The sequence below is a fragment of the Panthera onca genome, chromosome E2 (assembly GCF_046562875.1).
Source record: "Panthera onca isolate mPanOnc1 chromosome E2, mPanOnc1 haplotype 2, whole genome shotgun sequence".
Lineage (NCBI taxonomy): Eukaryota > Metazoa > Chordata > Mammalia > Carnivora > Felidae > Panthera > Panthera onca.
Genome location: NC_138353.1, coordinates 2,229,955 through 2,254,424, shown reverse-complemented (window position 1 = coordinate 2,254,424; position 24,470 = coordinate 2,229,955). Strand labels below are relative to the sequence as shown.

At 42.9% G+C, this 24,470-nt stretch overlaps 1 protein-coding gene and 1 long non-coding RNA gene across 5 annotated transcripts; one reads left to right on the top strand and one right to left on the bottom strand.

The window, feature by feature from the left end:
• The first annotated feature begins 346 nt into the window (after positions 1-346).
• Positions 347-17,054, top strand: ZNF471 (zinc finger protein 471). 4 transcript variants are annotated; one of them, XM_060652365.3, is made up of 5 exons: positions 347-600; positions 2,547-2,637; positions 8,443-8,569; positions 10,300-10,389; positions 14,076-17,053. In XM_060652365.3, the coding sequence occupies exons 2-5, from the start codon at positions 2,605-2,607 to the stop codon at positions 16,088-16,090; spliced, it is 2,265 nt and encodes a 754-aa protein (XP_060508348.2). In that variant the 5' UTR covers positions 347-600; positions 2,547-2,604; the 3' UTR covers positions 16,091-17,053. The 4 variants fall into 4 exon arrangements, with proteins under 4 accessions (XP_060508348.2, XP_060508344.2, XP_081647565.1 ...); XM_060652361.3 differs by having other exon boundaries at positions 347-2,116; XM_081791439.1 differs by having other exon boundaries at positions 347-2,637; positions 14,076-14,224; positions 14,473-14,629.
• Positions 17,055-23,165: 6,111 nt separating this feature from the next.
• LOC132691281 (uncharacterized) lies at positions 23,166-24,467 on the bottom strand. Its single transcript, XR_013552451.1, has 2 exons — positions 24,132-24,467; positions 23,166-23,966 (listed from the first exon to the last, which is right to left on the bottom strand). It is a non-coding gene; the product is annotated as an uncharacterized LOC132691281 (long non-coding RNA).
• Positions 24,468-24,470: the final 3 nt, after the last annotated feature.

The window sequence follows — 24,470 nt, the reverse complement described above, 5'->3', positions numbered from 1 at the left end:
CGGGCCAAGCCCGGAGCCACCCCGCGCTCACACGGACAAGGCGCCGCATAGCAAAGCTGCCCTGAACGCGCCAGGGAACCGGCTGCCACGCGGTAAGATAGCACGTGTGACCAGGTAACTAGGGACGCTTCCGGTCTCCAAGCGAGGGGAGGGGGAAAGCGCGCGCCGCGCGCCTGCGCACTCTCTCGCCCAACTCCGCCAGGGCCCTGACCCCCCCGGGCCACGCCCTCCGAGCACGGAGGCGCTGGAAGGAGGCGTGTACGCTCGGCGCTCTGCTTCCTCCCCGAGTAGAAGGACACGCCCCTCCGCCAAGCCCCGCCCCTCCACCGCTGCTCGGGCTCCGCCCCCTCGCCCCGCCAGCCTCGGGAGTTTCGCCGCCTGCGCGCTCGGAGCCCGGGCGTTTGCTCACTGAGGCGCCTCGGCTGAGACCGGTGGTTTCCGGGCGGAGACCGGTGGGCTGTTCCGGCGGGTCAGGAGCCGGAGGCCGGGGGCCGGGCAGGCGGGGCGCGCCGCCCTGACCGCGACGGCAGAGCCTAAGTCCGGACGCCGCTGCGGAGCATCCCCCGTGCCGACTACATTTCCCAGAGGCCCGCGAGGCGGGTGCGCGGAGGCCGAGACTGCGGGGCGGGGGCGTGTGCGGGACGCAGAGAGGCCGGGGGGCGGGGTGTGCGCGCGCGCGGGGCCCACGGGACCCGCGAGGCCGGCGCTACAGGGGTATGCTGGCGGGTGTGTGAGACAAGGGAGGTGCGAGCGTGTGGAAAGTGAGCTCTCGTGCGAGCCTCGAGGACAGGCTGAGTGGGATGAGTGTGAGCTGCCAGAGACGGTGGAAAGTGTGAGTGTGAGCTGCCCGAGATGGTGGAAAGTGTGAGTGTGAGCTGCCCGAGATGGTGGGAGGTGTGTGTGTGAGAGAAAGCATGAGGTGCCAAGAGCATGTTGGTGTGAGTGTGTGAGACTGCATGCAGTATGTGTGTTTGGCCTATGAGGTACGAGTGTGTGTGTGTCTGAGTGTGAGAGCGGGCATTCCGTATTTAGTGTGTGTGAGATGCGGGGGGAGGGGCGCAGTGACAACTGGAGAGCAGGGTGTGTTTGTGTCGTGTTAAAAAGGAAGCCCCGGGCCCAAGTTGGCACCACTTAGGCCGAGTCCCCAGATGGGCGGTTAATACCCAACCTAATTGCAGGTTCAGCCTACCCGAAATGGAGTTTTAACTGGCCAGTCAAGAATTTTCTGGACGGTACCAATGAGGCAGTCTGTCGCATGGGCCCTCTCCCTCCCACAAAGGAAGAAGAGGTCATCTGTGTGAGACCCCCGGCCATTCCCCCCACGCCTGAAACAGTCCTTTCCCTTTTTTTCTGATAAAGTCCTGCCCCACCTCCTTCCCATTGAAACACCGGTTTTGTACAACCGGTCGGAGCTCCCCTCCACTTGCAGGACGCGGTGTAGCCTGTTCTGGAATTGATGAAAGGAGCCAATTAGAAATTTACACTTCACCCAGTTGAATTTTGTTCTTGAACAGTATCTGCATGTGACAGGAACCCAGGAGTCTTCGAAGGAGTCCACTGAGAGAGCGTGTGTGTGTGTGTGTGTGTGCGCGCACGTGCGCCAGCGAGCCTCGAGTGGGAGAGACCATCATGTTTGTGTGTGAGAGGAAACCTAGTGGTGTGGTTGTGTGTGAGACCAAAGCGAGCAGGGGGGGAGACCGCGTGAAGCGTCGATTGTCCCCTGAAGGCTTGCAGGGCCTCTCTGGGACCGTGGTGTATGTGACCTCACTTGAGGTGCCTTCCTCGGGATGTGGGTTCTTGGGATTCTGTCCTCTGTGGTCAGGAAGTGGGTGAGATCCCGTGTCCGTGTTGGCGCGTCACCCTGTATGCTCAGAGCTGGCCCCGAGTGACTGACGTGTAGGGGGACACTACTGGGAAGGTGGATAGCACGACCTTCTTGATGTGTGTTGGGATTTGGTGTTGTGTGTTGCTCAGGTGACACTCCTAGACCAGAATTCCCTGCTCCCCGTTCAAGAATTCCAGTAAAAAGCAATAGGTGGGGTGACTGACCGGAGAAGGAGACACCCTCAGTTCTGGGTGCCAAAAAGGAGGGCACACGAAGGGACCGAGGGCGGAGGTGAGAGTGAAGCTGGCAGAATGGGACGCTAAAGGGACCATTGTCCCATGGAGGGAGGCAGGCGAAGCCTGTGGGGGTTTGGGTGGAGGGCCTCCGGTGCGTTTAGGAGTCAGATTTTCAGACTGTAGACCATGTCAAAGCATGAAGCAGAGATACAACGAGGGAAAGGTCTGCCTCTACCTATAAAAATAAGGCCAAAAAAATAGGAAGGCAACTTTTAGGAAAAACATTAAATTTAGGGCCTTGAGCATAAGAGAGACATTTGTAAGTTACAGTCCTCTGTGGCCGCAGGGTGCCTGGAATCTCCGGGTTATTTGGGCGGAGGAATCACAGAGAGCAGGGAGGAAGAAGAGGAAGACAATTTTCAGGCTTATGATTCTGAGAGTGCAGAGCAAGCCTCACCTTCTCACTCCCCTTTCTGTCCCTCCAGCCCTGTCCTCTGGGACACTGCCGTTCTCCAAGAGAGAAGCCAGGAAGGGAAGGCAGAGATGACTGTTGAACTAGTGAAAGCCATATCCCAGGTTAGTTACTTCCTTTCTCATCCGAGGAAGGCAGTCTTATTCTTTAGGATTTAATAATGCCTCTTTTCTTTTGAAAATTCCCTGATTCACAGCGGCCTTGAAGGGCCTGGTTCCCAGTTTTCCCAGAGGGCACTAACTCAGTGTGCCTCTTCAACTCTTCAATCTCCTGTTAATCCATCTTCAAATCTAAGCTTCCATTATTGCATTTTTAGTTTTAGAATGTCTATTTGATTGTTTAATGTAATTCCCCATTTTCTGCCCAAGTTCAACATCTTTTGTATTAATTCCTTAGAAATATTAATTCTTTTGCCATACTTGTCAGATAATTCTGTCATTTGGATCTCCTGTGAGTTTCTTTCTGTTTTCATATTTTTTTTGACGTTTATGTATTTTTGAGAGAGAGACAAAGCACGAACAGGGGAGGGGCAGAGAGAGAGGGAGACACAGAATCTGAAGCAGGCTCCAGGCTCTGAGCTGCCAGCACAGAGCCCAACGCGGGGCTCGAACCCACGGACCGTGAGATCATGACCTGAGCCGAAGTCGGCCGCCTAACTGACTGAGCCACCCAGGCGCCCCTCTGTTTTCATATTTTTTTCCTCTTGATTTTGTCTCATGTGTGTCATTATTTGGGGTTAAGTGCTAGACTTTGTATATTAAAAAATCTTAGAGATAATTTGAAGCTTTGACATCTTCCTCTTGATAGTGTTCACTTTTTGGAAATAGATTTTAAAAGTAAACTTTATTTTTTATAACAGAAAAAATGCGAAGACAGTACTAGGAGCATCCAAACACCACAGTCAGCTTCCCCTGTTATTAGCATCTTACATTAGTTAGTATGGTACATTTGTTACAGTTAATGAACCAATATTGGTATGTTGTTATTAACTAAACTTCATGCTTCGTTCAGATTTTCTGTTTTTATTTAATGTATTTTTTTTCTGTTCCGGGATGCTACCCAGGAGACCACATTACATTAGTAGTTCTATCTCCTAAAGCTGCGATAGTTTCTCATACTTTCCTTTTTTTCATTGACCTTGTCAGTTTTGAGGGGTACTCAGGTATTTTGTAGAATGTCTCTCATATCTGCTGTTTTTTGCATGATTAGACTGTAGTAATATATTTTTTGAAGGAAGATCACAGAGGTAAAGTTCCATTTTCATCATATATCAAAGGTTTACGCCATCAATGTGATGAATTACTGTCCCTGATTACTTGGTAGAGGTAGTGTTTGTCAGTTTTCCCCAATGTAAGGTTACTCTTTGTTCCACTTTTTCATACTGTACTCTTCAGAAGGAAGTCACTATGCGCACCCCACAGCTAAGGAGTGGGAAGTTATGGGGGCTCCTGGGAGGCTCAGTCGGTTAAACGTCCGGCTGTTGACTTTGGCTCTTGACTTCGGCTGAGGTCATGATCTTGTGGTCTGTGAGTTTGAGCTCCACATCAGGCTCTGTGCTAACAGCTCAGAGCCTGGAGCCTGCTTCGGATTCTGTGCCTCCCTCTCTGTCTGCCCTACCCCCGCTCATGCTGTGTGTCTCTCTCTCTGTCTCTCTCTCTCAAAACTAAATAAACTTAAAAAAAAAAAAAAAAAGAAGCAGGAAATTGTGTTCTCTCTCGAGAGTGGAGCATCTGAGTAAATGATTTGGAACCCTTCTGTATCAGACATTTGTCTGTTCTCCTCTACTTATTTATGCAGTCACTTATTTGTATCAGCGTAGACTCACGCATATTTATTTTGTACCATAGGTTGTAATCCAATACTACTTTATTTTGTTGTTCACATCATTCTAGCTTTGGCATTAGGAGCTCTTTTAGCGACTCCTGTGTCCTGGTGACACACCCTGTCGTTGCGGGGTATTTTTTGTGTGCTGAACACTGACTTGGACGCTGCATATCTAGGTTATCCTGTATCCTTCCACACGAGTCCTACAGTGAGCCACTTCTCCGTGGCGGGGATGGTTCACTTTTGCTTCAGGCACACAGCTCTGCTAAGCACAATTCAGTCTAGGCAGGAGCTGAAATGCTGAGAGGCAGGGGCTCAGTCCTTCTGAAAGCTGCGTTATTTCTGGCTCACCATCGATTCTGGGGTGTAGTCCTTCCTTTGGGTTCTCAACCAAAAGCGTGGGATGTTTACCAGAACCTATGCTTGGCAGATTATAGTAACCTGGGAGCAGTCTAGATTAGCATTTATTGTTGTTTCTCCTCACATGTCAGTCTTGAGTCCTTAACTTGTCAGCTGTGAGCATTTTATCAAGCTACTTCTGCTTGGGAAGTCTGAATAAAATCTCACTGGGTATCCTAATATTGGAGATTGTGGAAATAATTTATGGTATAAAGCATGTTTGGGGAAATCTTTGCCTTGTCTTTGGGCATTTATGGTATTTTATAATGTGGAAGGGCTAATCCTCTTCCCATTACTCCTCTTCTCCAGAATTCTCTTGACTGTTATTTATTTTTAAGTTTATTCATTTATTTTGAGGGTGAGGGGGAGAGAATCCCAAGAAGGCTCCGTGCTGTCAGCACAGAACCTGACACAGGGCTCAAGCTCACAAACCGTAAGATCATGACCTAAGCTGAAATCAAGAGTTGCACACTTAAATGACTGAGCCACCAGGGGCGCCTCTTGACTGTTCTTAGAAGTTTATTTTTCTAGCAAATATTAGAATCATTCAGTTTTTTTTTTAAAACTGCTTACTTTAGAGTTATTTATTTAGCAAATACTTAAAAAAATTTTTTTTAATGTTTATTCATTTTTGAGAGACAGAGCCTGAGTGGGGAAGGGGCAGAGAGAGAGGGAGACACAGAATCCGAAGCAGGCTCCAGGCTCTGAGCTGCCAGCACAGAGCCCGACGTGGGGCTCGAACCCATGAACTGGCAGATCATCACCTGAGCCGAAGTCGGACGCTCAACTGACTGAGCCACCCAGGCAGCCCCGCAAATACTTTTGACCTTGTCCATGTGAGATAGTCTTTCAGATTCTGGCAGTGCAGCAAGAAATAACAAAGACTGTGTCCTTGTGGAACCTCCGTTCTAGAAGGGGAAAAAGAATTTGTATACATTAAATAGTGAGACGTGCAGGTCTTTATTTGGACACAGGTTTTCGTTTTTCATGGGCAGATTAATCTGGGAGTACAATTTCTGGGCCATATGGTAAATTCATATTTGAATTCTTAAAACAAATGCTAAACCTTTTCGAAGTGGCTGTGCAGCCTCAGCAGCAGTGTGTGAGGGCTCCCAGTGTTCCGTGTCCTCTCGAATGTTTGTTACCTGTTTTAGTAGCTTAATCTTATTACTGTCTGTTGGTTACTTGTAGATTTTCAAATAGATAAGGTTTTAAATTCATCTCTTCGTAGTTTTGAAGTGCTCTGAATCCTGACCAGAGAATAGCCTGAAAATTTTGGAGTTTCAAATTTGTGAAGGCTTTTGTTGGCCTAGTATATGGCCAATTTTTCTTTACTGTATATTGGGGTATACCAGAAAGCTAAAAACTGCATTACCCAGGCTTCTTTGCAAATACCATTCTATATATGACTTATATATGCCAGGCAGAGGCTTCCAGTGTGATATATGGAAGGCAGAAGCCAGCAACAGGAAGCGGTGGTTAAGTTCAGGGAAATAGGATTTTATAGCCAACATGTTGGCATGTATTGGCAGATATGGCCGGTATTGGCAGGGAATTTGGTTGTTCTGGGGCAGCACTGGCTAAAGTTCCTGCTGGTCTAATCCTAGCATGTTATATGCTTAGCTGTGGGTGACACTGGAGAACGGGATTTTGGAAAAATACCATCTTGGTCTAATTGGGCTTTTCTCCTTCTTTGTAGCAGGCAAACCTCATTCTTTAGTCCTTCTGGAAATCCCATATATTATTGGATACCTTGCAATAAATGTGTTTCTTCTTTAAAAAAAATTACAGGCTCTTCAAATGCTGTAAATTAGAATTTCATTGAATATAAGATAATCAGTAAAAAATTAAGTGCTGGACATATGTATATGTAAAGATATCCATATAAACATTGGGAAAATAATTAACCAGGAGTACCAGGATCACAGCAATCCAATTTATTCTTCTGGGGAATAACCCAAACACCCATTTCCTTTCTAGTGACCAAATTGTACCAAATAGTGGAAAAAATGTGACCACTTTTTGTTTGCATTGATAAATTCATGAGAGTGAATTTGATTTTATAGAAACATGTGAAATGATAGGTATCAGCCAAAATGGTAGCCTCAGCTAACTAGAAGATGCAAACCAGAATTCAGGAAAACCAGTAGCTCGCGGTGAATCTTAAATTGTTAATACCGGAGCACCTGGCTGGCTCAGTTGGAAGAGCATGTGACTCTTGATCTCTGGGTCATGAATTCGAGTCCCAGGTTGGGTATAGAGATTACTTGAAAATAAAATAACAACAACAACAAAATGTTAATACCTTTATGTGAAAAATATATGGAACATTTTCTCAACGGTGTGTATATCTTCTGAAGTCCCATACATTGAATATCTTGGTATCATACCTTTCTTTAAGTGTTTACTGTCAAAAAGTGAATTAAAATGTTCTGTGCATAGCTCTGTATATAGTCAGTTGCCAGTGTCTTTGGTAACTTTGCAAATCAGGCATTGAACATGAAGATTTTTATTTCCTTTCTAAAATTTTTTTTAACGTTTATTCATCTTTGAGAGGCAGAGAGAGATAGAGCATGAGCGGGGAAGGGGCAGAGAGAGGGAGACACAGAATCCGAAGCAGGCTCCAGGGTCTGAGCTGTCAAGCACAGAGCCCGATGAGGGGCTTGAACTCATGAACTTCAAGATCATGACCTGAGCCAAAGTCGGACGCTCAACTGACTGAGCCACCCAGACGCCCCAAAGATTTTTATTTTCAATGGAAATAAAGTTGAAGATGAAAAATGCCCATAATATTTTTAAAAATTCCTTAGAGCCTGCTGGTGATTGTAACTGGACGTTAATTTTTTTCTCAACGCATTTTACTCTTTAAGAAACGAAAAATTATATTTATCTGATTTCGTTTTGATATTGGCTAAGTATATAGGTTTATTGTACTCAGACTCAGTGTACAAATTGGATGTGTTGTAGTCTTATGTTGGGCGATCTCATATTACTACCCGATTTACTCTGGTATGGCATGTCATGCTAGTTCTTAATGACATAGCATGAGAAAATTGCATTCTGATATATTCATTATTTTTATTGCATAAGAAAAAATAAAATCAGGCCTTGAATTTCAGTTCAATGCTCCTTCCCTTCTGAAACATTAGGGTCCCATTGAGTACCATTTGTAAAATATCAACTTAGATATTCCTTTTTTGTTGTTTTTAAAGTTTCAACCACAGATGTAGTCATTCCTTGAGGCTCTTATTTAGTGCCCTATGGCCACTTATCCGTTTTCGCTATGCCGAGAAATGGGTTAGCATCCTTTTATACAGTGCAATTTATCACTTCAGTAACTACTATTTTAGGTTGGAGCTTCATGTTATGATGGTTTAATTTTTCTTTCTCCCCCAAGGGCCATTGCTCACATAAAATAGGAACAATTTAAAACTTCAACTTGTATTTATGCATGAAAATGAGCATCAGTTAATCAAGAATGTATTTGTATCAGGACGCCTGGGTGGCCCAGTCGCTTAAGCATCCGACTCTTGATTTTGGCTCAGGTCATGATCTCGCGGTTGGTGAGATCAAACCCCGCATCAATAGTGCAGAGCCTGCTTGGGGTTCTTTCTCTCTCTGTCTTTGCCCCTCCCCCTCCTTTCAAAATAAATAAACATTAAAAAATTGTATTTGTGTTATTTCAGGACTTGGTGACATTCAAGGATGTAGCAATAGACTTTTCTCAGGAGGAATGGGAATGGCTGAACCCTGCTCAGAGAAGTTTGTACAAGAATATGATGTTGGAGAACTATCGGAACCTGGTATCACTGGGTAAGAGTATTTTTCCTTCTTCATAATTTAGAATTACATTAGGGACTCTTTACATTTGTATTTATTATTAAAAAAAATTTTTAACTGTGTGTAGGTATATTGAAATCTAAGAAACAGAGGACATTCAGGGATTAATGAAAATTTCAGATTAAGTCAGTGAATTTGATATGTATCACATAGTCCATGAGTGTGCCCTTTAGTCATTTGGAAACACAGTGCACGATGTGACTTTTCACTGGTCTCCTGTGCTGCCTTATTTCTTCTCTCCTCCTGTACTGTTGTTATTCCCACTTGAGAGTAATGAGGTTCACCAAGAATATAGCTAATTATTATAAATTTAGAATATGGATTTTTAAAAACTATGTTTTTATAAACTGGCAATAAGTCAAACTGGTGAGACACAAACTATGAAAGTGGCTTCAGATGTTCTTAGGGAAACTTACTTGAATCCTTCCCAGCTCTGGGGCCACCTCATTGTCTAGACTAGCTTTCTCTCTCTCTCTCTCTTTTTTTTTTTAATTTAAGTTTTTAACGCTTATTTACTTTTGAGAGAGAGAGACAAAGCACAAGCGAGGGAGGTGCAGAGAGAGAGAGGGAGACACAGAATCCAAAGCAGGCTCCAGGCTCTGAGCTGTCAGCACAGAGCCCAACGCGGGGCTTGAACTCATGGACCGTGGGATCACGACCTGAGCCGAAGTCGGACACTTAGCCAACTGAGCCACCCAGGCGCCCCTAGACTAGCTTTGTGTTCTCTAAAAGGCCTCCTTTATCCTGGCTTGTGGTTCACCACGCTTCTTGAAACTAAATGTATATCTTTTAGCAAATTTGAGTAATTGTTGACTTGCTTTCTTCAAATAATTTTTTTCTGTTGTCTTCTGGTATTTGAATTACAAATATGTTAGACCTTTTATATTATGCCCTAGGTGACTGAAGATCTGTTCATTATTTGAAGTCTTTTCTTGTTTGTATGTCAGATTAGGTTAGATAATTTATATTGACTTCAAGTTTATTGACTCTTTGTGTATCTTCTTCAATGTCTTGTTAAGCCAATGTAATGGATTGTTAAATTTCAGATAGCATATTTTTCAATTCTCAACTTTCCACTAGGTACTTTTTTTATAATTTCTGTTTCTCTGCTGAGAAATTCTGAGCATATTTTCCTTTACATTTTTTGGGTATAGATAAAACAGTGGTTTTTAAATCCCGGTCTACTAATTTCAACATCTGTGTTATCACTGCTTAGGTCTTCATTAATTGTTTATTTTTCTGAGTGTGATTCACTGTGTCCTCTTTCTACTTACGTCTAGTAATTATGGATTTTATCTCAAACACTATAAATAACACATTATAGAGACTGTAGGTTCTGTTATATTCTTCTGAAGAGTTTTGTGTTGTTTTTTAAAAGCAGTTAACTTGACTCAAACTCCAAACTCTGTCTCTAGAGGCTCTTTATAGTACATCACTTATTGGGTGTCTGATGATCCTGTGAAAATGCTGGGTAGCATTTCTGCCCCCAGCCCCTTAAAAATTGTTTAACTTTTATAGAGTTGACTGTTGGCAGTCCCACTAGACTATGCCAGAAGCTTTATGTATTCTGTCTTTAAAATGTGTTTTACTCCTTCATCTAGTCATTTGTGCTGTCTTCTTCCATCAGTATTAAGAAACTGGCTTATAGTTCTGAAATACCCAAACCATGGCCAATTTTCATGTCTTCTTTTTTCTGTATGCAGGACTTTGCCTCTCTAAGCCATATGTGATCTCCTCATTGGAGCAAGGGGGAGAGCCTTGGGAGAAAAAGAATGAGATGACAGAAAGCCCAGGTGAGTGTGGGAGAACCCGGTAGGGGTATCTTTTCTAGGTAATGGCTCAGCTGTTTTCCAAGGTGGTACTTTTTCCTTTCATCTGCTTCTTAGAAATTCTTCTCAAGCCTTCCAAGCCTGAGGAGAAAACAGAAACTTCACTATGTAGCCTGGGCTCCCCAAACATCTTCTCTTCCACTAGGAGGTATCTCTTCTAATAAGCTGACTCATTTTGCAGAAATCTCTCCCCAGCTCTTTCGCATCCCCTCCTTCCTTTTGCCATGTGACTTATACAAGCTTCTCTGTTTCTTAAACCTTACTTAACTCCCAAATTAGGTCTGCTTAAAAATCAGAACATATGCTACTCCTTTCAATCTTTCTTTGCCTTCTTGTCACAAATGGGAAAGACCAGCCCCTACCAGCCCTTGTGTAACCAGCTCCATCCTACTTCTCTGACTTTATCCTCTAACACTTTTTAGCTTTTTCACTATATATTAGTGCAAAGCTTTCTAAATGAGGTGAGGTGCCCAGATGTTCTTCAAGTGCATTAAAGGTATGCCAGCATACCGAATCTCTAAGCCTTGAGAGACCAGGTGAAGCAGAGACAGTCTGAGTTCCAAGTTTGCTTGCTTCTGGGTCACAGGCAGTATCATCCTTTGGCCTCTGTGTGTCTTACAAATGTCAATAAGTGCCTGACGGTACAGTTGAGAAGCACTGCTCTTACCCATTAGCACCTTTTCAGAACTTTCCACGCTCTTTACTGATTCAGACTTTTGGATTTCCTGTTTTCTCTGCCTAGAATGCTCTTCTCTTGGCTCTCTGTCCATGCTTGACTATCAGACCAGAGCTCAAAAACCATCTCATCAGGGGCCTTCCCTAACCACCTTATATAATGAACATTCCCTTATTCCAGCCCAATTACTTTCTACCAAGGTACTCTTTGTTTTCTTTGTAACACTCAGGAGAGCCTGTAATTAACCTGTTTATGGTTTACATGCCTATTTTCTGCCTCCCCCTCTGAACTGACAGTTCACAAAGACAAGGGAATGTTCAGATCATACACGGAAGTTAACACCTTTATGAGATTCTCCCTTCACTTCTTTAACAGTATTTGATCTTCACGTCTTGCGACGATTTGGATTCTAGACTTCCAGGGTCCTCCAAATACCCAAATATTGGAAGAGAAATTAGCCCTGCTTAGACACACTTTATACTTTGGTTGTGTGGGAACCTACTATCAGCTTTAAATAGGGAAATAGAGGAACTTTCTGGATAAGAGGTAATAATTGGCCTTGTGATGAATAGATGAAGAAGGCGGTGGCGGGGGGGGGGGGGGGGGGGTGTGTGGCATGGGTGCCTGGGTGGCTCAGTAGGTTAAGTGTCCAGCTCTTGATTTTGGCTCAAGTCATGATCTCAAGGTTTATGAGACTGAGCCCTGCACCAGGCTGTGTGCTGACAGTGCAGAGTCTGCTTGGGACTCTGTCTCTCATGCTGTCTCTCTCTCTCTCTTTTTTTTCTCAAAATAAATACACATTTTTTTAAAAAAAGAAGAAAGAAGGAAAGGGGATGAAGCCTATAAATTTGGTGGGATATTGAGTCATGGTATAGATTTAAGTATTATTAAGTGAACAAGATACCTCAGCATCTGTGTTGAGAAAGGCCAAAAAGATAAGGGACAGCCATGGCTCCCCATGGGAGGTTGGTGTTGAAGACTACCTTCCTGGGAAGAATCAGTGATGTCTCCAGTTTTCTGTTTCTCTGTCCACTGTTGCTCCCCTCATTTGTTTATGGAGGAAAAACCATAGATGATTGGTTCATTGAACCTTCAGGTGTCAATTCTAGAATTACCAAAGCCTGAGTATTCCTGATATCAGTAGTGACCTGGGATAGGAAGCTTGTTAATACCGTAAAGTCCTTCTTAACTGAGTTAGCAGATTGGATCTCTTCTGTCTCTGAACTCTTATACCAATTTTGCTTTTTACCACATGGGCTCTTGATATTTCATATTGATATTTCATATTTTCTTCTCAAGTTACTTTTTTTATTGGTCTTACCTTTTTTTTTTTTTTTTTTTTAGGTTTATTTTTTTGAGAGAGAGAGAGAGAGAGAGAGAGACTGAGTGCAAGGAAGGGCAGAAAGAGGGAGATAGAATCCAAAGCAGGCTCCAGGCTCTAGGCTCTGAGCTGTCAGCACAGAGCCCAACGCACAGTTCAAACTCAGTCAACCACAAAATCATGACCTGAGCTGAAGTCAGATGCTTAACTGACTGAGCCACCCAGGTGTCCCTGGTCTTGTCTTTCTCATCACTTTCTATACTACTCAAGAACAGCTTGTCTTTTGTTATGTTCGTGTCCCTAATGCTTGACACATAGAAAATTGCTTCAGGGAGCGTTGGATTAGTCAGTCATTTGCTATGGATAAGTTACGAAAGGAAAGCACTTTCTCTTTTGCCTTTTCCTGATATCAACCTTTCCCCTGAAGTTTTCTCTTAGTATCATCTCTTCAATACAAATTTCTTCTTCGTATATTTATTGAGAACTTCTATATGCCTGAGTTTCTGTGACAGATGTTAAGCGGCTTAGTAGCAGTATTTAAAACATATGTATTCCTTCCCTGAAGCTTATATTCTAGCTTGCAAAGCAAGAAACTTATTTTAAGTGGCAGTAAAAAGAATTAATAATAGTAATACCCAGGGGCGCCTGGGTGGCTGAGTCGGTTAAGCATCTGACTTCAGCCTAAGTCATGATCTCGCGATTTGTGAGTTCAAACCCCACATTGGGCTCTGTCCTGACAGTTCAGAGCCTGGAGCCTGCTTTGGTTTCGGTGTCTCCCTCTCTCTCCGCCCCTCCCCTGCTCACTCTTTGTCTCTCTCAAAAATGAACAGATGTTAAATAATAGCAATACCCACCTACATGTCATTATAAAACTAGTTTATTCAAAAATACTTATGGTGGGGCACCTGGGTGCCTCAGTTAGTTAAGCATCCAACTCCTTATCTCTGCTCCAGTCTTGATCTCAGGGTCGTGAGTTCAAACCTTGCATTGGGCTCTGCACTGGGCATGAAACCTACTTTAAAAAAAAAAAAAAAAGACTTAACCCCATTAAGATGTGGCCTGAGAAGTGAGAATGAGTAGATGAATGGAAAAATGCCTTAATATGGAGTCTCAAGTTCAGGGCTCTCTGAGAAATGCAGAGTTCACTATTGAACCATGTAGCAATGCTACACACAAACACTATTTTATGGTTATGAGAAGATTAGGAATTTCCCTAAACCCCAAGGGAAGTCATGAAGCATGAAGTATTTGTGGTCAGTCGCTGGGAATCTATAGAGATTTTTGATCAGCAGTACTTATGTGATGATACCGGTATTTAAACAAAATTAACCTACGTGTATATGCAAGTCAACTAGAAGTGGGGAAGAATACAGGAATGGTATTTAATTTACAGTAAGTCATGTTAATGCAGAATAAAATATTGTCGTTGTAGCCTACTTCTCCAGGACTCCATTACCTTCGTTTAATTTTCTTAATCACCTTTTCTGTGTTTCCCTGAGCTCTTGAGATCTGCTTGCATATTTTTCAGTTGATGTTCCTGTGCATAGCACATTTTGTGGGGTTCATTGTTTTGGAATCACCTTGTCCTCATTAAATGTTTCCTTTGTTATATCCCATGAATAAGGAAACACTTGCTTATTTGGTATCTTTCAGATTTGGAATCTATGTATGAGACACACGAATTATCTCTGAAGCACTTTGTGTATGATGATGTGTTAATGGAGAGAATTACAGGCTATGGACTGGAGCATTCCACTTTCGGCGAAAACTGGAAATGTGAAGATCTTTTTGAGAGGCAGTTGGTAAGTCAAGAGACATTTATCAGGCAAGAAGTAATCACTCATAACAAAATCCTCACTGAGGAAATAGATCACAAATGTAACAAATCCAACAAATTCGTCCATCTAGACAATGTAGAGGAAAATGTTTATAACCATAAATCAGATAAAAAAAGCTTTTCTCAAAGTTCCATGGTAGTAAAACCCAAGAAAGCATATTCAGGAAAGAAACTTTTTAAATGTAACGAATGTGAGAAAACCTTTACCCACAGCTCCTCCCTTACCGTTCATCAGAGAATTCATACTGGTGAAAAACCATATGAATGTAAAGAATGTGGGAAAGCCTTCAACCAGAGTCAGCACCTTGTTCAACATCATAGGATACATACTGGAGAGAAACTCTTTGAATGTAAAGAGTGTAGGAAAGCCTTCAGCCAAAATGTGCACCTTATTCAGCATCAAAGAATTCACACGGGAGAAAAACCGTATAAATGTACAGAATGTAGAAAAGCCTTCAGCCAACCTGCACACCTTGCTCAACACCAGAGAATTCATACTGGGGAGAAGCCATATGAATGTAAGGAATGTGGGAAAGCCTTCAGTGACGGCTCATCCTTTGCCCGGCATCAGAGATGTCACACCGGCAAAAGACCTTATGAATGTATTGAATGTGAGAAGGCCTTCCGGCAGAACACGTCCCTTATTCGTCACTGGAGGTACTACCACACTGGGGAGAAGCCTTTTGATTGCATTGATTGTGGGAAGGCTTTCAGTGATCACATAGGCCTTATTCAGCATAGGAGAATTCATACTGGAGAGAAGCCCTACAAATGTAAAGTGTGTGGAAAAACCTTCAGTTATGGCTCATCCCTTACCGTCCATCAGAGAATTCACACAGGAGAGAAACCTTATGAATGTGTCATCTGTGGGAAAGCCTTCAGCCATCATGCCTCACTCACACAACACCAAAGAGTGCATTCTGGAGAGAAACCTTATAAATGCAAGGAGTGTGGGAAAGCTTTTAGACAGAGTATACACCTTGCTAGTCACTTGAGAATTCATACTGGTGAAAAACCTTATGAATGTAAAGAATGTGGAAAAGCTTTCAACATTAGTTCACAGCTGGCTACTCATCTGAGAATTCATACTGGAGAGAAACCTTATGAATGTAAGGAATGTGGCAAAGCTTTCAACCAGAGGGCACACCTTGCCCAACATCATAAAATTCACACGGGAGAGAAACCTTATGAATGTAAGGAATGTGGCAAAGCCTTCAGCCAGACTACCCGCCTTATTCAACATCAGAGAGTTCATACTGGAGAGAAACCCTATATATGTAGTGAATGTGGAAAGGCTTTTAGTGACAGCTCATCCCGTTCTCAGCATCGGAGACTCCATACGGGCCAAAGGCCCTATGAATGTGTTGAATGTGAGAAGGCATTTAGAACAAAATCCTCCCTTATTTGTCATCAAAGATGTCATACTGGGGAGAAACCTTATGAATGTAGTGTATGTGGTAAAGCCTTCAGCCATCGCCAATCTCTTACTGTTCATCAGAGAATCCATTCTGGAGAAAAACCGTATGAATGTCAGGAATGTGGGAAAACCTTCAGCCAGATTGGACACCTTAATCTACACAGAAGAATTCATACTGGAGAGAGGTCTTATGAATGTAAGGAATGTGGGAAGGTCTTCAGACAAAGTGCACACCTTACTCATCATCAGAAAGTTCATGCTGCAGAGTCCTCTCAGCCATGCAGCTCTTCCCCACCCCAGATCTCACCAAGCCCTGTGGATATATCTGCTAGATATTTTTGGAATTCATCCACTTTTAGTTCTCATTGCCCTAGTCCAAAACACAGTCATTTCACGTGGACTATTCCGGTATAAAAACTAGTCTTCCATTCTGTTTTATTCCCTTCAAGTTCATCCTTCACAATATTGCCATGGTGGTCTTTTAAAAATGTAAATGTAATTAAATGACCCTCCTCTTAAAACCCTGGTTATGAAAATGTAAACTATTCGATGCATATAAAGTGCTTAGCATAGTGCCTGACCCACAGCAAGTAGTACTTGGTAAATGTTAAGGCGGTGTCATTTAGAGTCTGCTTAAAATAATTTTTAAACAGTGAACTCTGGAAAGCAGTATATCAGTACTAGGAGATTATGATAATTTTGGAACTGAAACTATATCTTAAGGTGGATAATGAGGATTAGCACGTAGTGTTTTTAAAGTTCAATGTCCTAACAGAATAGCATAGTGGATTTCTTGTGCCTCCGAATCTGTATTCTTTGTTGCTGCAGAAATTCAGTGTGACCTGATACATAGAATATGTTTTAGGAAGTGTCTAGAGCTCTGGCTAATACTGAAACAAAAGAATTAGAATTCCCTGGTAAGAAGTATGACTATGTTTAATCAAGGAAAAAAAGAAAAATTCCTTAATATTGAAAACTTAAACAGTAGAGACCTTGAATAATCTAGCCTATTTTAAGATACCTGCGTTCACAGATTAATTCCAAACTTTCAAGGAATCACTAATTAAACTGTTGTAGAGTATAGAAAAAATATTTAAAATGCAATACTTTGAAGTGTTTGGAATCCTTCTTTCATGAGGCTAGTTCAATTCTGATATCAGCTCCCCTCAAAAATGAAATGATAGGGGCGTAGGGGCGCCTGGGTGGCTTGGTCGGTTGAGCGTCCGACTTCGGCTCAGGTCATGATCTCACGGTCTGTGGGTTCGAGCCCCGCGTCGGGCTCTGTGCTGACAGCTCAGAGCCTGGAGCCTGTTTCGGATTCTGTGTCTCCCTCTCTCTCTGCTCCTCCCCTGTTCATGCTCTGTCTCTCTCCGTCTCAAAAATAAATAAACGTTAAAAAAAATTTTTTAAAAAATGAAATGATAGATTAATTTACTTATGGTTCTGTATAGAAAAGAAATTATTTTTTTATTTTTGTAAAAAAAATTTTTAATGTTTATTTTTGAGAGAGAGAGAGAGAAAGAGCAGGGGAGGAGCAGAGAGCGAGGGAGACCCAGAACCCAAAGCAGGCTCCAGGCTCTGAGCTGTCAGCACAGAGCCCTATGTGGGGCTTGAACTCACGAGCTCTGAGATCGTAACCTGAGCCATGAAGTTGGATGCTTCACTGACTGTGCCACCCAGGCACCCCTAGAAAGGAAATTATTAATTTCAACTGAAGGAGACCGGAGGTTCTGAATAAATGGAGATCCATACATGTTTCTAGATGGAAGTTTCAATATTGTAAAGATGTCTACATTCACTCAATTCCAGTCATGATTACTAGGATATTTTTTACATTGACAGTTTTGTTCTGAAAATCATGCACAGTGGTAAATAGGCCAGCATCACAGGAAACTTTTGGAAAAGATCATATACCCATGAATTCAGTTTGTTGCAAAAGTAGTATTGTTTTAAGTTTCTGTTTATTTTTAAGTTATCTCTACACCCAGTGTGGGGGACCCCGAGATCAAGAGTCACGTGCTCCTCCAAAGGAGTCAGCCAGGCACCCTGCAAAAGCAATATTTTTGATACATCGCTGGGGGAGATGGATTATTATAGATGGTGTTTGGCAGTTAGTTATCCAACTGGAAGTAAAGTCAAATCCACATTTTACTCCTTACAGAGAAGTTCACTGAATATGGATTAAAGATGTAATAGGAAACACAATATTAAGATTTTAGAAGGGACTATAGAATATTCGTAACCCTTTGAGTTCAGGGAGACTTGGTAAGGTGGATACAGAGTCCAGAAGTCATGAAAAGAGGGTGACAGAAAGGAGCACATAAAAGACTTAGAGCTTTTCCATGGTACAAGACACTATGCTAAGTTAAAAGGAACATGACGGGTTGGGAGATCTTTAAACATATACATATTATGAAGGACATAGCCCTTCTAAAAAGTGCTGTTGAGAAGCAGCAAGGATAAGAAACAGTCTGACAAAGCACATCAACAAGCGACTCACAGATGGTGAAAATGAAATCGTCAAATAAAATCGTGGAAGTTCTGAACTGCAACAATGATCACATAAATTGAAATTTCAAAAAGCCCTTGACACCAACATAAACCAGCCCCGATTTTATGGATAATATCCAGTACTGTTGCAGATGTGAAGAATATATTTTTATGTATTGGGAAAATAAATTGATTAAAAGCTATCTTCAGAGCTAATTTGTTACCCGTCAGCATTTTAAATGTTGACTAATCCCTGCTGCATTTCTAAATCTAGGAATTTATTTTCTTGAAAAACACAAGTGCAGAAATACAGATGCATATGCACATTAATTATAGAATTGCAAGAAATTTGGAGCAGCTTAAATGTCCAGCACTAGTAAACTAGTTACCTAATCACTTAATTTATAGAAAATTCAGTAGGTTATATAGTTACTGAAAAGAATGGGGTAGATTTTCATACAGAAAGACCTCTTATAATTTGCTAATTGAGGGTGTGATTTTCATAACTATAATATGATTGCATGGTTACAAATACCTAAAATTTATAAAGTTAAAATCATGAAAAAACATACATATCAGATACTTTTGTCTGCAATACAAATTGAAGCCACACCCACAGAAATACATGTAGACTTTTCCTCTGATGTCATTAAGTGAGGTTTCGTTTGTGTTGCCATTTGTACCTAGTTTTTAATCCAAAAAGAAACTCGCTTTGGGACCCAGGACACAGTGGAAAATGAGTCATCCTTTGGCCACAACTTGTGTTCCTGCCTCTCTGATGACTAGAGCAGGACGTGCTTCATGTTCTTTCCACATTGTTTGCCACTAGTAATCTTGCTTTCACTTTAAAATTATATTCAGTTCTTTTGCTGTCAACCAAAGAAACCTAACCAATACAGAAGTTGGTGTCCTTGAGTGGGTTTCAGGCAAAACATCCTCAGAAAATGTGGGTTATTATGAAAGTTTGGTTATCGGATGAAATGGAGCGAAGGATTAGAAGGCCCCTATTCGTATTTTGTGCTATGCAAGAAGCATGCCTTGACAGCAACAGTAAGACAGCTCGTCAGCTGTGTCAAGATTATTTTTAGACCAATCAAAAGGACAAAAAGTGCCAGTTCAAGGGGTTTGGATGAGGCTCATGCATAATGGAATTGGAGAAGATAAAGCAAAAGAAATAATGACTTAAAATTTTTGCTTTAAGGCATGGACTAGAACACCAGCCATTTTTGCAATAGACTTGAAAGCCTTCCTTGTAGCACTCTGGCTGTGATTGCTAAATATCAAAGAATGAGCTGTAACGCCAAGTGAATTAACAATTTTGTCAGATTTCCTAAGGAAAATGTTTGGCATTCGTGAGGGACAGTTGGTATACTGGTTATTAGAATGATGATTTGTGGGAGAATTTGGGGGTTTTAAAACTCTTAACCCCCTAAGAAACCTTAAGGAACCCTACCAACTCATTACCCTTTGCCTGAGATCCCTGTGGATGAAGCCTGACCTGTTTCCCTTTTAGCTCACCAACACTGTGGCTTCATTGATTTTAAAAAGAAACAAACAAACAAAAAAATCTGATTCTAAAGTGGCCTAGAGATATATAGAAGAAAAGAGGTTAGAGAAGGGTTGAAAGACTCCCGAAAGTATCAACGTTTATTATCAGAATCTACAAGATGTTTGCAAAAATAGGTTTTCATAGTACTTGACCTCAGACGTTGGAACAAAATTTTGAACTGGGTTGTATTTATGGGTAGGTACGTCGGGTATTGCATATTTGATGTGCTAATTTGTGCAGTTTAGTGTTTTTCTCTTAATTTTCTGTGTACATAAATGCAAATCTATTAAATCCTGACCAAAACTAAATGATATTTAAAGCCAAGAAATGATCTTGCCTGATAAACAGGAAGGAACTGGAAAATTTGGGATGCTGAATTTGCTTTCTCATGTCTGAGTTTCTCACTTACCTTGTCATTAGGCTCCCTGAGACAGGGCCAAAATGCCTTTCCTTGATGCAGGAGGAAAGCATCACTATTTCTTTACTCACTGTCCTTAAGATGTCTGGCATCCTGGGAAGGGGGGATGCTCTTAGAAAGGGATTTCTTTTTTTTTTTTTTTAATGTTTGTTTATTTTTGAGGGGGGCGGTCAGAGAGAAAGAGGGAGACACAGAATCTGAAGCAAGTTCCAGGCTCTAATTTGTCAGCACAGAGCCTGACACGGGGCTTGAACCCACGAACTGCGAGATCATGTCCTGAGCTGAAGTCGGATGCTTAACCGACTGAGCCACCCAGGTGCCCCGAGGGATTTCTCATCTCTAGCAAGTGGAGCAGCCCAGGGATCCTGAGCCCCAGCAGCAACTCACCAGAGGCAAAGTGGTTGATTCAGTGGTGTGCTTGGACAGGCTCATTCTGGCTTGCAACAGTTAATTGTTATATGTTTAGACATTTTGTGAACTGGTTGTTAAAAGGTGTATATGTTTGTGTGTTTATATGTGTGGGTGTGTAGAAATATATACATATAAATACACGTTTGTATTAGGTAATATATAACATGTATATATTGTATATGTATGTTTATGGGTTATAGTATAAATTTATACTAAAATGGACAGATTATAATAAAAACACAATAGTTTGCAAATAGTTTTGAGCATTTATTTACATATTTTATTTATGACTCACATTTGTAGGGGGGACACACCATATAATAGTTGCTGCTGTGCCTCTCTCTCCAACTCTGCATTCAGTGACAACATGCTGGTAACTTTAACTCCTGTATGATGGGAGTACTTAATAGCATACACTATAAATCAAGGCTTGTCAACTTTAAATTTGTTTTTTTAACGTTTATGTATTATTGAGAGAGAGCGTGAGCAGGGGAGGCGCAGAGGGAGAGGGAGACACGGAATCCGAAGCAGGCTCCAGGCTCCGAGCTGTCAGCCCAGAGCCCGACGCGGGGCTCGAACTCACAAACCACGAGATCATAACCTGAGCCGAAGTCGGACGCTTAACCGACTGAGCCACCCAGGCTCCCCAAGGCTTGTCAACTTTAAAAGGTAATAGAAAATGTTAGTCGCTCAGGTTCAACATAAAAATGTTTTGGGGCACCTCGGTTGAGTGTCTGACTCTTGATTTCGGCTCAGGTCATGATCCAAGGGTCACAGGATCAAGCCCTGAGTCTGGCTCTGTGCTGAGCATGGAGTTTTCTTAAGATTCTGTCTCTCTCTCTCTCTGTCTCTGTCTCTCTGTCTCTCTCTCTGTCTCTCTCAAATTTCTGGGTTCTAGTGTTAGGGAGGTTTGTTTTAGCACCAAGTAGAGGAATCCTTCTGTTAGGGGAGGTAATAATGGTATTAAACCAGAAGCTGAATGCCACCTGGTCACTTAAAGCTTCTGCCATTAGGAGAGACTTAAAAAAAAAAAAAAAGCAGGAAAGAAAGGAAAAATATAATGGTTTTATAAAGTTAAAAAGGGATGGGGTGCCTGGGTGGCTCCGTCAGTTAAGCATCCGACTCTTGCTTTCAGCTGAGGTCATGATCTCAAGTTTTGTGAGTTTGAGCCCCACTTAGGGCTCTCTGCTGACAGCATGGAGCCTGCTTGGAATTCTCCCAGTCTCTCTCTCTCTCTCCCCCTCACCCATCTCTTCCCCTCCCCTGCTCTCCCTCTCTCTCTCAAATAAACATTAAAACTTTTTATTAAAAAGGGGGAAGGTTTTACAATAGTTATTGGAAAGACATTATGGTTAGGGCATTTCCTTGTACTATCTGGCACGTCTGGGTATAATGTCCCATGTTCAGAATTGTTAGTTTCTCAATTCTGACTTATGCTTGTGTAAAGGTTTTAATCCTGGAGGAAGTCTTCCAATCAGGAATAACAATGGGTGCAGTGAAGGTCGAATGCTCTCTGTTCCATATGTCCCATGCCACTGGAGGGATAAAAAAGCCACAGTAGCTGATCCTGACAGACAAGAATAGAGTTGATGCTGAATAATGGGGCTTGGGAGGGTTATGGACAGTCCACACCCTTGAGTTGTCATGCACAATGGTAACTGGTAAGCAGAAACCGAAGACACCTGTAATACCACCCAGGCCATTGATTGTTTGGGTCACACTATCCCCGGACCCAGGCAAAGAACCCTGACTGAGATGTAGGTCAAGCTTAGGAGAAACGTGCAGTACATAAAGAAGTCCTAGACACCAATAATTACCCCAAGGCCAGTTCCAGAAAGAAGGACAGGTTATATTCTCTACCCATGGTTTTCTATTTGCTGGTTCATAATTAAGCTCCCTCCCCAACCAGTGCCATTTTATCAATTCAAAGAAAGTGTTTTAATTAAAGTGGTTTAGGAGCCTGGGTGGCTCAGTCAGTTAAGTGCCTGACTTCCGCTCAGGTCATGATCTTGCGGTCTGTGAGTTCAAGCCCCGCGTCAGGCTCTGTGCTGACAGCTCGGAGCCTGGAGCCTGCTTCGGATTCTGTGTCTCCTTCTCTCTCTGCTATCCCCCTGCTCATGTTCTCTCTCTGTCTCTCAAAAATAAATAAACGTTAAAAAAAAATTAAAGTGGTTTAAACTCAGTTCCATTATGTCAATGAGGGCTTTACAACTTTATTTTTAATGAGGAAACATTTACACACAGATGTTATGTGTAAAATTTCATGAGTCTTTAAAAGCTGGTACAGTAAAACATACTTTAGGCCTAGAATTCTAATTTTGCCAAATTCATACAATTGTGTAACTGATGTGGTTTGAAGTGTTGGGGTTGGGAGCGGACGGCTCAGAAAGAATTCTTGAGGGATGCCGGGGTGGCTTAGTCAGTCAAGTGTCTGACTTTGGCTCAGGTCATGATCTCACAGTTCGTGAGTTTGAGCCCCACGTCGGGCTCTGTGCTGACAGCTAACAGCCTGGAGCTTGTCTTGGGATTCTGTGTCTCCCTCTCTCTCTGCCCCTACCCTGCTCATGCTTCTGTCTCTCTCAAAAAAAATAAAAAATAAATAAAATAATTCTTGAGACATCTTTGGTCCAAAAAGGTGCTTTTTATTAAGGTGCAGGGACAGGACCCACGGGAAGAAAGAGCTGCACTGGGGTTGTGACGGATGATTGATTATATACCTTCAGGTTGGGAGAGGGTTAGGGATAGCGTAGGTCTCTAAGGAATTTTGGAAGCAAGGTTTTTAGGATCATGAGGGGGCTAGCTGCTGTTAGGAAAAGGTCATTTACTACTGTTTAGTAAAACCTCAGTCATGAGACTCTTCAGATGTATATCTGGGGGCCATAAGCTTGGAGGATGATTGCCAACATGTATCTTGGGGCGGGGGGAGAGAGAAATGAAGTTTCAAAAAATTTTTATATGTTAAAGTAGACTCACAGGATCCTGGAGGGTCAGGATAACCTTAAGCTAAGATTGCCCTTTGCCCCTAGCAAAGCGTCATCATCAAGGCAGCTGAGCTCTTAGAGGAAGGTCAGTCCACCTGTTTCAAGGACTTGCCAATGGGCTGTAGACAGAAGGACATTTAATTTTTTCTTTTGCCTTTTGTTTCCCATATCATTAACTACTACCACCAAGTTACAGAAGACCCACAAGTTCCCTGTGCCTTTTGTAGTGAGTCTCCTCCTTCTCCTGCCCCCAGCACCCACTGCTCTCTTTTCTGTCTTAAGTGACATTACAAAATGTCACATAAATGTAACCGCATGCAGCCTCGATTCTGCGATGGTGGGTGTAGTAACGCATTATGCCCGCACTGTTGTTAAGTGAGGTTATTCACCAAGCGGAACAAGGCGCTCAGCTCCAGGGATCCAGAACGCTCCGGACTGGCCCTAAACAGTAAATGAATAAAAACATCAGTTAACTCAGATAATCGTGAAGGTCACCAGGTGGGTGGCGTCTGTGACTGCGAGTTTGGGCGGCCCTCTGAGAGAGTGACAGAAGGGAACCAGCCCCGACGAGAGTTTGTGGGAAGACCATTCAGGTGCAGGACCCACCAAAGCAGGCACGTAGCACCTGGAGGACGGGGTGGGGGCCGGGGCCGACCCGAGTGTCCAGGGACAAGGGGACCCATCTGAGGTCGAAGGTGCGAAGTGTATCGGACGCGAGGGCACGCGGCACTCACACGCCCCCACCAGGATCACACTCTGGACACCGGCAAAGCCCAGCGCGGCCCTTGGCCGCATCTCGTCGGCTGGGACACCTTCGGGACGCCCACCCGCGGACCGCGCCACCTGCCCCGCCCTAGCGTCCCCCTGCGGCCCCGCCCCTCGCCTTCAGCCCCGCCCCCGCCCGGGAACTGCGCCTGCGCGCTCCGAACCCAGCGCTATCTCCCA

Excerpts from the sequence above, each read along its gene's own strand:
- ZNF471 (XM_060652365.3), top strand. The coding sequence starts at position 2,605 with ATGACTGTTGAACTAGTGAAAGCCATATCCCAG. Across the intron at positions 8,570-10,299 it reads TCGGAACCTGGTATCACTGG|GACTTTGCCTCTCTAAGCCA; the intron begins GTAAGAGTATTT and ends TTCTGTATGCAG. Across the intron at positions 10,390-14,075 it reads TGAGATGACAGAAAGCCCAG|ATTTGGAATCTATGTATGAG; the intron begins GTGAGTGTGGGA and ends GGTATCTTTCAG.